Source organism: Triticum dicoccoides, chromosome 3B (genome assembly GCF_002162155.2).
Source record: "Triticum dicoccoides isolate Atlit2015 ecotype Zavitan chromosome 3B, WEW_v2.0, whole genome shotgun sequence".
NCBI lineage: Eukaryota > Viridiplantae > Streptophyta > Magnoliopsida > Poales > Poaceae > Triticum > Triticum dicoccoides.
The window spans coordinates 735,884,841-735,897,418 of NC_041385.1; the positions used below are offsets into that span (position 1 = coordinate 735,884,841).

Below are 12,578 nucleotides of genomic sequence, written 5' to 3' on the forward strand. Positions count from 1 at the left end.
GATTCTTGTCAAGCTCCGCCACTGGCGTCTCGTGTCTGTACCGTGTTTGGAGAAAAATATCAGAAGAGACGATACAAAGTCGAGTGCATGGACGGCACAAAAGTGAGCTAGTGTATGGTCGCCGGAACGAATCCGATCCCGGTCCGATCCGTACGATAAAGCCTGTGATCAAAGCAGGAAAAGATCGTCAGTCCAACCTTTTTTAGCCCAGACAGACATCTAAACCACCCGACGACGACTCGCTCAAACCCAAACCCAAGGCCAGCTCAGCAAATCAGCGACTCGGCTCCCTCCCCCATCCTCCTCTCCCCTCCCCCCTTCCGCCTCCGCGACTCCCCGCCCCCTTTCACACCGCCCTCATCGCCCTCCTCCGATCCAAGAGCGCAGGCGAGCGGCGCGGCGCGGCGCGGGGACGGGATGGCGGCGGCGCCGCCCGACGGGCAGGAGAAGGTGATCGCGGCGGCGCAGCAGATCGTCAAGTCGCTCGCCAACTCTAAGAACGCCGCGGACGACATGATCCGCATCCTCTCCGGCTTCGACAACCGCTTCTCCCTCATGTCCGACCTCTTCCCGGACGCCGGCGCCCCCGACGCCGCGGCCGGCTCCGAGCTGCCGGAGGGGGAAGAGGAGGAGGAGGGGGAGTACGGGCGGGAGCGAGGGCCGCCCGGCCCCGGCTTCGGCGGCGACGACGACGACCTGGAGGACGAGAGGGACGCGGCGGTGGAGGAAGCGCTGCGGCTGGTGGAGCAGTGGGACTCCCCCGCGGCCGGGGACCGGCTGGTGTTCGAGTCGCCCGAGGACGCCGAGGAGTACCTCGCCGCGGCCGCCTGCCTCATGGGCGAGGCCGGCCCGCGCGTCGAGGCCGCGCTGCAGGTCGCCATGGCGCGCCTCGAGGAGGAGTTCCGCCAGCTGCTCATCCGCGGGACCGCGTCGCTCGCCGCCGAGGACCTGCACGCGTCCCTCCTCCGCCGCCTCTCGCTCACGGTGCCCACCTTCCACTCCGCCTCCTCCGTCGACCTCGACTGCCCCTCCTTCGCCAGCCACGCCGACGAGGGCGACGAGTCCTCCGGCGCGGGCAGGTGGAGCTCCGCCTCCGATGGCGAGATCTCGCCCTACCTCATTTCCCCCGACACCGTCAGCACCCTCAAGGACATCGCGGACGTCATGCTGCGCGCTGGCTATGGGCCGGAGCTCTGCCAGGTCTACAGCGAGGTGCGCCGGGACACGCTCATGGAGTGCCTCGCCGTGCTTGGGGTCGACAAGATGAGCCTGGAAGAGGTGCAGCGCGTGGAGTGGGGCGTCCTCGATGGCAAGATGAAGAAGTGGATCCAGGCTCTCAGGGTCGTCGTCCAGGGCCTTCTCGCCGAGGAGCGCCGCATCTGTGGCCAGATCCTTGCGGCCGACGCAGATGCCGAGGAGGAGTGCTTTACTGAGGCGGCCAAGGGGTGTGTCCTGCAGCTGCTCAACTTCGGTGATGCCATTGCGATTGGCAAGAGATCGTCCGAGAAGCTGTTCCGCATTCTTGGTATGTACGAGGCGCTAGCTGAGTTGCTGCCAGAGCTCGAGGCCTTGTTCTCAGGGGATGCAAGGGATTTCATCAAGGAAGAGGCAGAGGGGATACTTGTCAGGCTAGGGGATGCGGTGCGTGGCACGGTCGCTGAGTTTGCCAATGCGATACGTGGGGAGACTTCTCGCAGATCACTGCCAGGGGGCGAGATCCACCCGCTTACGCGTTATGTCATGAATTATGTGCGACTGCTTGCAGATTACAGCCGCTGGCTGAATCATCTTCTTGATGGTTGCGAGACTGAGCTGGAAAATGGGGGTGACAATGCGGATATGACTCCACTGGGTCACTGTCTGCTCATACTGATCACACATCTATTGGACAAGATTGAGGATAAAGCGAAGCTGTATGATGATGAGGCACTGCAGAACATATTTTTGATGAACAATCTGTGGTATGTTGTGCAGAAGATCAAGGATTCAGAGCTAAAGAGTTTGCTTGGGGATAACTGGATCCGTAAGCGCCGTGGTCAGATAAGGAGGTACTCTACAGGGTACCTCCGATCCTCATGGACCAGGGTATTAGCTTGCCTGAGGGATGATGGGTTGCCACAGACAACAGGTTCATCGAGTGCACTCAAGGCTGCCCTGAAGGAAAGGTTCAAGAGCTTCAACTTGGCTTACGAGGAGTTATACAGGACACAGACAGCATGGAAGGTTGTGGATCCTCAGTTAAGAGAAGAGTTGAAGATTTCCATCTCAGAGAAGGTCCTTCCAGCATACCGTTCGTTTGTTGGAAGGTTCCGAGGGCAGCTGGAGGGGGGAAGGAATTTCGCAAAGTATATAAAGTACAACCCTGAGGATGTGGAGAACCAGGTCTCAGATTTCTTTGAAGGGAAAAAATTGAATGCTTGATCAAACTGTCTATGTTTGAAGGTGAGTGCTAAAGTGCTATAACTTTCAGATTGTGCTTCCATAGATTGTTCATATCGGTTTATAGAAGGCTGTGCAGTCAGGTTTTTCTTTTTAGCAGCTGCATAATTAGATTTGCAGGATCATAATGGTACCTTCTACCTTGCAATTCAATTGAGCATTTAGTATGACATATGCTAAAAATTAGTAAGTTTACCTAACTACTGAGATACTACATAGATTGCACCCCTATTTTATCCTGCGATTGTAAAAATACATCACAAATATACTCCCTCCGCACGGGTTTATTGGGCCCCCTCGTATTTAGGCTCAAACTTTCACTATAAATTTGACTAATAAAATATAAACTATATGTCCCAAAACACTATACCGTTGGAATCCTCTTTCAAATAAAATCAGCATAAAACCATTGTTAGTCTAGATGGTCAAAGTTTGACCAAATACGAGTGGCCCCAATAAACCCGGATAGAGGAAGTACATTGTTCCATTGATTTTGTAGTTTATCGAGCAATGTTCATGATAAATTCGTGAGTAACTTATCGTGTTTGTATCTAATAGAGTAACAAAATTTGATTTCTCATCTGATCATGGTTTGTTATTCTTCTCGGTGCAACTTTAAGTTGTAGGACTGTACTCTTTCCTACATTTCTTAATAATTGAAGAATAAGGCTCTTAGAGCATCTCCAACTGGACTGGGCTAATTTGGGACCCTATACATCCGCGAAAGCGTCCGGACAGTGTCCGCTGCCAGTGCACGCCAGCTAGGGGTGGGCATAGAAACTCAGGAACCGAATACCGAACCGAAATCGTAACCGAAAAGACTGAAATTGTGGTTTTTATCCCTAGTACAGATAAATTCGGTTTTCACTTCCACTAAGGAATTAGATAAGGTTGGTTCGGTGTTACATCGGTTAAGCCGATAGAAACCGACCTGTATGGCAGGGTGTTATATTCCAGTGGAATGGATCACGCTCCTAGCCTCCTAGTCCTAGGAACGTAGACACCCGTGACTCCCACATGGCCATTGACGCCAAGACATTTTTATCACTTTGCTGATGCTAAGTTTTTTTGTTTGAGCGGCTTCATGGACGCTAAGTAGGCCTGGCATCCAGCAGCCAGTTAGGATACTAGTCGGCCTGCAGCCAGGTTCCCTGGACGCCACGCCCGTGGGCCTGCATGCAAGCCCCAAGCCCAACATACGTATTTCTTCTATTGTTTGAACCATTTAGCTTTTAGCGTCAGATGACAACAGTAGTCCAATTGACTTAATCCCACCTCGTGTGGGTAAAAGAGAAGAGGCAAGATAGCTCAGCTATAATAAGGATGGTTGTGAGTGGCGAAGACACGTATATGTGACATTTTTTCGGTACAAACCGGAAACAGAACCGAACAGGTCGGTTAACCGAATTTTTGGTTTACTTTTATGTTACAAATTTCAGTTAGCATATTTCCTAACTGAATTTGCAAATAAACAGAACGGCCTTAACCGAATTTTTGGTTTAAACCGAATGCCCAGGACTAGGAGAGAGAGAGAGAGAGAGAGAGAGAGAGAGAGAGAGAGAGAGAGAGAGGGCTGGGGTGGGCCGGATCCGACGTGGCGGACTGCCTGGACACCCTCATAACCTCCCCAAATATGGGCTGGATTTGAGGGGTGCTGGTAGCCCAGGCGTATAGGGATGATTTGGGGGGGTCTCTGGTTGGGAAGGCCTTTTCACTGTCTCTCCTGTCAGGGAACTGTCTAGGCTGTCCGCCCAGCTGGGAGAAAGTGAGGGGTTGAAGATGCTTTTAACTACTGCATATTTGAAACAGTAATATGGATTGCGTGTAACGACATATTTCCCCTAGTGCAGTGAACTGGTTTTCAAATGGTATATTGTTCCTTGTTAGACGAGTTTTTGGCAAATCAATAAATTTGCAATATTTATGAAGCAGGAAAATTCCCCAAAAAATCATGACCTGGGTTGCTTTGTCATGCTTTAGTCATGGATTTAGTGATTTACTTGAGCGTGATCAACAAACTTAATGACCTGGTCCTATATCTCTTCAGGGATGTTCATATCAACGTTGGTGGTAACAAATCCCTGGCAAAATTCATGCAGGCAGTGTGCTAGGAACCTGCCCTACCATCATGCTTGTGGGGTTCGAAGATGGAGAAATCAATTTTGACTGCTGCTGGAGCAGAAATATTGTGAATGCAAGGCACCCTGGCTGGAATACTTTGCGTGTCATCTTTGACTCTTTTTAAGGGGAGTGCTGACATTGGCGCTTCCACATGGGATTTAGGACACTGCGGTGAGCTGTGTAACTGTCATTATTACAGTTTACCCTTCTTTTGTTGATTATTGACTATTGTTGGATGGTCGGTGGTTGGCATCTTATGTACAATTTATACAGCGGTTATGTTCACTTTCCCCTTGTTGCAATTTCCGTTATCTGCTGATTAGTTGGTTGCTGGCAGGAAGTATAGTAATATGATGATGATAAAAGAAAAGTAAGTATAGTAGCTTATCGGATAACTAAAAAGACCACAACCTATGACTTTGAATCCAGTTTCGTGAATTCGTCAACCTCGTTATCATAAAGGCAGTGTAGCAGTTTCACTGTGCCCTGTGCTCTTCATCTTCTCAGTTCATAGAGTGGGTTTTGGATTTATGCAGTTTGCTTCCATCTATTGTCAATTGTGCTGCACTGCAAATTGATGGTTGTTTTGCTCCTTATCCTATACGCTATTGCCTGGTTTGATATGTCTGGGGTCTTTTATCTGCGCCTTTTTCTATTATTGTCTTGTCGGGCAGCTCATCATAACCTGGGAGATAACATGCAGAAATGTATGTTGTCAAAGTATTGGGTGCCTATTCACAATTTCATATCTTGGTTTAGAGTTACATTCCACAGACCTTTACATCCTTGTCTACTCTGCCCCGCTGTGAATTTACATCACTGTATGTCTGTATGTATTAAGAAGAGAGCGCGTGTGTAGTTTCAGACTTGAGCAGATCCTGCGCAAGCAAATGTGTAATTCATACAGCTCTAAGATTATCTCACATAAATGTCTAAATTCCGGTCGTTGACACGAACAGAGCCACATTGTTCTTCATTATGATGAGCTAGGTAGCTAGCTATGCCGAACTGACAAAACTGAAACAAATGAAACTAGGTTCTAGCTTTAACGAAGCACTAGGGAGAGCGAAAAATGGAAGAGGAAGAAAAAACACACCGAGAATCACTACCTACTGCACACAAAGGAGGGGTAAACCGAGAGGAAATGGCAGAAAGATTATATCCTGATCTTGCCTAGGAGGCCGGAAGCCGGGAAGAGAACAGAAGGATTTCCTTCAGACCCTGCTGTTCTGCGGCATGGGGATGACGCCGTTGAAGAAGTCCCCGAAGTATCCCGGCGGCTCGTAGACGAGCTTGGCGATGATGTCCCTGAGCGTGATGAGGCCGTCCAGGTTGCCCTCCCCGTCCACCACGTAGATCCTCTGCCTCTTCTCCGCGTCCAGCTTCAGGATGATCTCCTTCATGTTGTCCTCCCTGGTGCACGTGATGATGCTCATCTGCTTCTCCCCCGAGCTCTGCCGCGCGCTCGCGATGAACTCCCTCGCCGTCAGCGTCCTGCGTGCATGCATGCGTTCACCGTCTGTTGGCGATTCATGTCCGGAACAAGCTATGCAGCGAGTGAAATTTGTACCTGTAGTGTCCGGCGGACTCGGAGGCCGTGAGGAGGTGCTTGACGTCCTTGATCATGATGCTGCCCACGGGCTTGCCGGCGCCGTCCACCACGGGGATGCCGCCGACGCCGCGCCGCCTCATCTGCCGGAACGCCTTGAGCGCCGGCTCGTCCTCGCAGACCTTGACCAGCCGGCTCGTCTTCATGAGGGGGAGGCCCAGCTCGGCCAGCGTCTTGGTGCCCCAGTCCTCGAACCAGCTCAGCCCCACGCACTCGGCCAGCATGTGCACCACCGCCGCCTGCGTCACCATGTTGCTGATGGTGCCCTCGCCGATGTCCACCACGGGGAGGCTCTTCATCCGGTACTTGGACAGCAGCAGCAGCATGGTGAGGAACGTGCCCGAGCTCTGCAGCGCCAGGAACGGCGCCCACCGGAACGACCCGGAGATGTCCTTCACCTTGGTCTTCCGGAACAGCTCCGACGACGGCAGCGACCCGAACGCCTCCGCCACCGCGCCCTCCGCCTCCGTGGCCGCCTTCAGCTCCCTCGCGCCGCCGCCACCGCCGCCGCTGCCCCCGTCGAGGGTCACCGTGCCGAGCTTGGCGGCCAGCTCGTCGGCGCCCAGCGCGGCGGCCGACGCCGAGGCCTCCGACCGGTGCAGCAGCCAGACGGCGATCCCGGCGAACTCCACGATGCCGATGTAGCGGTCGATCCAGCTCGCGTCCTCGGGCGCCTCCACGTTGCGCACGGGCGCGCCGTTGATCCGGTTCCGGGAGAGGATGTCGACGGCCTCGGCCAGCGTGGCGTCGGAGGGGATGTCCACCAGCTGCGCCCCGAAGGTCTGCGGGAAGGAGGAGACCGGGATGGCGTCGAAGCAGCTGTTGAGCTTGTCGCTCCGGCTCAGCTGCGGCTGGTCCAGGCTGTCCCAGATGTCCTCCACCCGCATCCCGATCTCCGCCTCCGGGCTCCACCGCGCGCTCAGCGGCGTCTCCGCCACCGCCGACGCTGCATCCTCCTCCTCCCGCTGCTCCGGCTTCGTCCGGATCTCCCGCCTCGCCTGCATGGCTCCCCTGTCTCCTCTCCTCTGTCGGAAGCCTCTGCTCCGCTGCCTTGCACACTGCCACTACTCTGCTCTTCTTGGCGACCACCCGTGACCTTGCGCTGCTTGGTCGCTTCCTCGGCCCGACAATGGTGGCGCGAGCGAGCTGCCCGAAGGTTTCGCGCCAGAACCACAGGGGACGCTGACAAGTGGTTCGCCGCCCGGCAGCTGAGCTCTCAGACATGCACCAAAATTCCAGCAAAAAAAAAAAACGGAGTTCCCCTCTGGACGACAACGGGCCGAAATTTCTAAGCGGGCTTTGGAACGGGCCTAGCTTGCGAACTGCCGAGCTGGGCCGGGCCGCGTGATGTGCTTTTCTATCTCCTCCCGCAAGTCATGCCGGGGACCCACCGTGGACGCGCTGTCTCGCTGGCAGGTGGGGACGAAGCTCGAAGGGCCCGCCTGGCAGCGTCCTACTAAAGCGGTTCGATCCCCTCCGCCCCCTCCTTTTCTCTACAACAACAACTACTAGTTCCCCACCCCCGCCTCCGTCGGCACCTCCCCCAAATCGAAGCGAGTCTCAGGCCTAAAACCCTAGGTAAGCCCCCGGCACAGCCCCGCCTCGCCGCCGCACCGGATCTCGCCGCCGTCGCCGTCGCCGACGCCGACGCCATGGACATGGCAGCGATGAACGACCCGGAGAGGCTCTTCTTCTTCGACCTCGCCTGCAAGACCGCCAAGTCCACCTACGACGAGAACCCACTCGACGCCGACGTAGCGCCTCCCCCCGACCTCCTCCTGCTCCGCTCCGGCGGTTTGTTCCGAGGGGAACGCGGCTGCGGCGACCCCGTCTGATTTGGTTTGATCTGATCTGACGTTTGTTTTGTGCTTCGCAGAACCTGACGCGATGGGGCGGCGCGCTGCTGGAGCTGTCGCAGATGCATAACGGCCCCGAGAGCCTCAAGTGCCTCGAAGGTACGCTGCGCTTGATTGTGTCTATTCTTCGGTGAATTTGGATTGCTTCCGTGTGGAGATTCGTTGGCTTCGATTGCTTCCCACTAGAGAAGTTCCAACTTGGAGTAGATCCTACCTAACAATTGGGCCTTGGCTTTTAGTTTGCTTTGCTAGCATTGTTATAGATGTTATATTGTGTTTAACGTAGTTGTGATTTTATTCCCACTAGTTTTTATTTATATCATGTGCCAGTTAGTTGTATCGAAGGTATACTTGAGAAATAAGTTACTCTGATTTGTTGGGAAATAGGAGATCATTATGGATGGTGGTGTGCTGAACACTGCAGTGTTGGGTTGGTACAATATTCTCAACCACAGAACAGACATTAATACAGTTGGTAGTGCTAGTGAACAACTGAACATATGTGCATTAGGCGTTTGGGGTGTGTTAGCAGCTTGTTTTACCTTTAATGGTTAGATGAGTGCTTGTAGCATGCTTGATTTGTGTGTGGTTTTGTTCCCAGCATGTACAGAACCTGTAGTTGCATTTGTTGTATGATGGAATTTATGCTGCCAAGCACAATGACCTTCCAAAATAATCTGGCAGAGATTGATTGTAGAACTTCAGAGTGGTTGTTTTCATGTACTACTTGCTTGCTTTATTTTGTTATATCATATAGTGCGGTGTTCTGAATTCATCCTGAAAGTAGGATTACATGCATGCCTGTTTAGTTGGAGTGATAATATGCACTTATCTTTCAGAGTTTGCATATAATCACAAAGCTTGTGCGTGAGTGAGCGTTTTATGGTCACCAGTTTCTATTTATACCAAGAAGTTAGGTATACTTGAGAAATAGGTTACTCTGATTTGTGTTGTGGAAGGGGACCCTTGACGCAGTGATAAAGCTGTTGCCTTGTGACCATGAGGTCACGGGTTCGAGTCCTGGAAACAGCCTCTTGCAGAAATGTAGGGAAAGGCTGTGTACTATAGGCCCAAAGTGGCCCTTGCCCGGATCCTGCGCAAGTGGGAGCTACATGCACCGGGCTGCCCTTTTATGGTGTGCTGAACACTGCAGTATTGGGTTTGTTGGTACGATGTTACCAACCACAGAACAGACACTGAGACAGTAGTGCTAGTGAACATATGCGCATTAGGTGTTTGGAATGTGTTAATAGCTTGTTTGACCTTCTTTAAGATGATTGCTTGTAGCATGCTTAATTGTCTGCAGTTTTGTTCCCAGCATGTATGGAACCTGCAGTTGCATTTGTTGCATGATGGAATGTGTGATGTTCTTTCTAACATATATATGGAGCCTGTAGTTGCATTCGTTATGTTCGTTGATCAGATTGATGGTGATGGTGGTGTTTGTATATTTAGAATAACAGGCAGATTTATGGGGTCTTATCAAGTTATTTATGGGTGTGAGCAGCTTGACTGTTGTACTGTTTCTTTTTGCAGTTGTATTTCCTGTGTAGTAAAAAAAAGGGCGCCTAGACCTGCAATGAAATGTGCCTAGGTGCTAGGCGATAGCAGAACGCCTAGCTCTTAATCATGCTAAGCATGTCATTAGGCGAGATAGGCACTAGGCAGTGGCAAAGTCCACTATTAGTGCCTAGCGTTTTCTCCTTGGTGTTCAACGAAGCAGCACTTTGATTTATGAACACTTTTTGAGGTGGTTTGCTGGTGGACCTATGCATTAGATTCATTTCAAGAATTAACCACATGTCTGATATTAGAGTGGTTACTGAATTCGATTTATACTGCATTGCAAAACCAGGCTGAGACTATGCTGCCAAACCCAATGACCTTTCAATAATCTGGTAGAGATTAATTATATAACTTCAGTATGATTGTTTTCATGTACTATTTGCTTGCTTTATTTTATTATCATAGCGCTGTGTTCTAAATTCATCCTTAAAGTAGGATCACGTATTCACGTGCATGCTTATTTAGTCGGAGTGATAATAGGTACTACTCACACTAGTGTAGTGTCAAAAACGCTCTTATATTATGGGACGGAGGGAGTAATACTTTGGAGTTAGCATACAATTATATAGCTTGTGCGTGAGTGAGTGTTTTGTGTACATTAACTAAATTAACTGTACTCCTTTTGTGTATTAAGTTTATGATTGGGGTCAAAAGTGGGGTATCTGGCTGATCTGGTTTTATTTCTTATAGATGCGGAGTCTAAGCTGGATGAAGCACTGAGAATTGATCCCAACAAGGCTGATGCACTCTGGTGCTTGGGGAATGCCTTGACCTCTCGTGGATTCTTCACTTCGGAAACCGTCCAGGCTAATGAATGCTTTGAAAAAGCAACTGGTTGTTTCCAGAGGGCTGTTGATGTGGTATGTTTTGTCTGCTTCAGTTGTTTGCATGTTCCATGCTGGAGACTGATCCCTGGGCCTGAGATCATATGCTTTAAGTGCAATATACACTCAGCTCCATAAACCAGCCTCTGGAACTGTTTCTTTTAATAAGTTTCTAAGCATATTTAGCTGGAGATTGAGATACGTGCATGTTTCTTGTAGGAACCAGCAAATGAGTTGTACAGGAAGTCATTGGATTTGTCATCAAAGGTACGCTTTGTTCTACCGGCATGTTTGGCTATATCTTTGCTCAGTTATTATGATACCATTATACCATGTCATTCAACTATTCGAGTTGTTTTGGTGCAAGTTTTTGAATCTTCTCCAGGTTCCTTGTTTTATTCGATGCTGTCAACATAATTTAAAAGCTGACAGCACCCCATGCCTATGATAGAGAACTTCTAATAGGTCTTACTCAGATTGGCTCACTAGCAATGCAAGAACTTCTAAGTTATAGGGGAAATTTGAATCCCCGAACTACCCTGTATCTGTAGTATCTTTGTATCTAAATTTACTCTGAACCTTTTATTGGTAGCATATTTGAGTATGCCTGCATATCACTTTGTATTGCCTTTCTGTATAACATTTGTGTGCAATCACCCTCAGGCACCTGAACTGCATATGGAGATCCATAGGCAAATCGCATCTCAAGCCTCACAAGGAGCACCCTCGTCCTCAAATGCAAGGGTATTTTGTTTAACATTGCTCGGCTTACCACTTCTTTGCTTATTACATTTTCTGCCCTTGACATTTGTAAGGAGTCCCTATTTCTTTTTACTGTACATATTTTTGGTTCTGCTCATCTCATTTCCTGTCAGAGTACCCAGAAATCTGCTTTTGAATTGCTCGTACATGTGGATCCTTAAGACATCCTTCTCTCATTGTACTAGTCAATCCAGTAGTGTTAACAAGAGTGAAGATAAATTGTTTCAGTAAGCAGGGCAGTGGATGGCTAAATATATCAGTTATTTTAATCCTTCACACATTTGTCTTATACCCATCCTATTGCTGTCTCTTCTTTTAGTAAAGAGGCAGTGTTAAAACAAATTGTTTCAGTAAACAGGCAGTGGATGACTCAATATTTTTTGATGTAATATTTGTATTTCCCCCTAGCATTTCTAACAAAATATATAGCCCTGTTTTTTTCTTCCATTAATGTGGTACATGCTATGTATGTCTATTCGGCCAGCCATATGACCTCTTGAGTATATTTCCCCCACATACCTCTGGCCTTGATTTTCGACATTATGTCCACATGCCGCATACTCTACTCTGTTCCTCGCTGTACCTAATACGAGAATATATTGTGGTTTGCAGCAATCAAGGAAAAAGAAGAAGGACAATGACTTCTGGTATGATCTGGCTGGATGGGGGATTCTTCTCGTTGGCATCGGTGTTTGGATAGGAGTGGCCAACAGTCAAGCCAAGGAGGCACAGCCACCTCACATGTCACAGCCTAACATGTGATTCAAGACGAGACTTGGAAAAAAGGAAACCTGCAAATGGCATGCCTATGTTAGGACTTAGCAAAAGTTATGGAGAGGAAATGGTGTTTCCATGTTGCGGTTTTTTGTGGAATTTTTCGACATGCGGCGGTCTTGACGAGGTTTGTCTTGTCAAAGGACTTGGGCGCTGGCTTCTTACGTGCTTCTCTTATTATTAGCAGGAACCATTACTGTGTTTTTGTATGCTCTTTTCACATGTCTACATAATATTGGGTACTTTGGATGTGCCTTTGTGCGGCATATACTGCTTTCCGTGAGCATTCTTTTTGTTTGCCAATAATTGTAAACGACGTTTGGCGTGCTCATCTCACACTCTTGAATCTGCTTTGCCTTTTTGTTGTTGCTGCATTTTTCAACATTAAAATCCGTGCCATCATGTTATCTGTTTGTTTCGTAGTTGGTTTGAGCCCGACGGGGCAGAGAGGCAACCCTGACATCTCACGTGCGCACGGAACGCATGGCTTGTTACGTAGACGTGAGCCGCGCAACCAGATCACTGCCAGCGGGGGCGCGTTCTTGTAACGTGTAGCGACGGGCTGCCCCTGCACCATCACCACCTGTAGTGACCGAACTGTTGGTGTCCGGGTCTCCGGCCGGGGGG

The 12,578-nt window shown here is 49.9% G+C and overlaps 3 protein-coding genes across 4 annotated transcripts; 2 read left to right on the forward strand and 1 right to left on the reverse strand.

Annotated features, from left to right (window-relative positions):
• The first annotated feature begins 254 nt into the window (after window positions 1–254).
• On the forward strand, window positions 255–4,879 carry LOC119278182 (exocyst complex component EXO70B1-like). 2 transcript variants are annotated; one of them, XM_037559535.1, is made up of 2 exons: window positions 255–2,442; window positions 4,487–4,879. In XM_037559535.1, exon 1 carries the CDS (start codon window positions 418–420, stop codon window positions 2,419–2,421), a length of 2,004 nt encoding a protein of 667 aa, XP_037415432.1. In that variant the 5' UTR covers window positions 255–417; the 3' UTR covers window positions 2,422–2,442; window positions 4,487–4,879. The 2 variants fall into 2 exon arrangements, with proteins under 2 accessions (XP_037415432.1, XP_037415433.1); XM_037559536.1 differs by having other exon boundaries at window positions 4,539–4,879.
• A 627-nt stretch (window positions 4,880–5,506) lies between these two features.
• Window positions 5,507–7,353, reverse strand: LOC119281996 (SNF1-related protein kinase regulatory subunit gamma-1-like). The gene is made up of 2 exons (XM_037562376.1): window positions 6,131–7,353; window positions 5,507–6,054 (listed from the first exon to the last, which is right to left on the reverse strand). Exons 1-2 carry the CDS (start codon window positions 7,171–7,173, stop codon window positions 5,775–5,777), a joined length of 1,323 nt encoding a protein of 440 aa, XP_037418273.1. The 5' UTR covers window positions 7,174–7,353; the 3' UTR covers window positions 5,507–5,774.
• A 326-nt stretch (window positions 7,354–7,679) lies between these two features.
• On the forward strand, window positions 7,680–12,297 carry LOC119278183 (probable mitochondrial import receptor subunit TOM20). The gene is made up of 6 exons (XM_037559537.1): window positions 7,680–7,923; window positions 8,046–8,124; window positions 10,282–10,451; window positions 10,635–10,682; window positions 11,079–11,159; window positions 11,790–12,297. Exons 1-6 carry the CDS (start codon window positions 7,822–7,824, stop codon window positions 11,937–11,939), a joined length of 630 nt encoding a protein of 209 aa, XP_037415434.1. The 5' UTR covers window positions 7,680–7,821; the 3' UTR covers window positions 11,940–12,297.
• The last annotated feature ends 281 nt before the right edge of the window (window positions 12,298–12,578 follow it).

Excerpts from the sequence above, each read along its gene's own strand:
- LOC119278182 (XM_037559535.1), top strand. The coding sequence starts at position 418 with ATGGCGGCGGCGCCGCCCGACGGGCAGGAGAAGGTGATCGCGGCGGCG.
- LOC119278183 (XM_037559537.1), top strand. The coding sequence starts at position 7,822 with ATGGACATGGCAGCGATGAACGACCCGGAGAGGCTCTTCTTCTTCGAC. Across the intron at positions 10,452-10,634 it reads TCCAGAGGGCTGTTGATGTG|GAACCAGCAAATGAGTTGTA; the intron begins GTATGTTTTGTC and ends TGTTTCTTGTAG. Across the intron at positions 11,160-11,789 it reads CCTCGTCCTCAAATGCAAGG|CAATCAAGGAAAAAGAAGAA; the intron begins GTATTTTGTTTA and ends TGTGGTTTGCAG.
- LOC119281996 (XM_037562376.1), bottom strand. The coding sequence starts at position 7,173 with ATGCAGGCGAGGCGGGAGATCCGGACGAAGCCGGAGCAGCGGGAGGAG. Across the intron at positions 6,055-6,130 it reads GAGTCCGCCGGACACTACAG|GACGCTGACGGCGAGGGAGT; the intron begins GTACAAATTTCA and ends GCATGCACGCAG.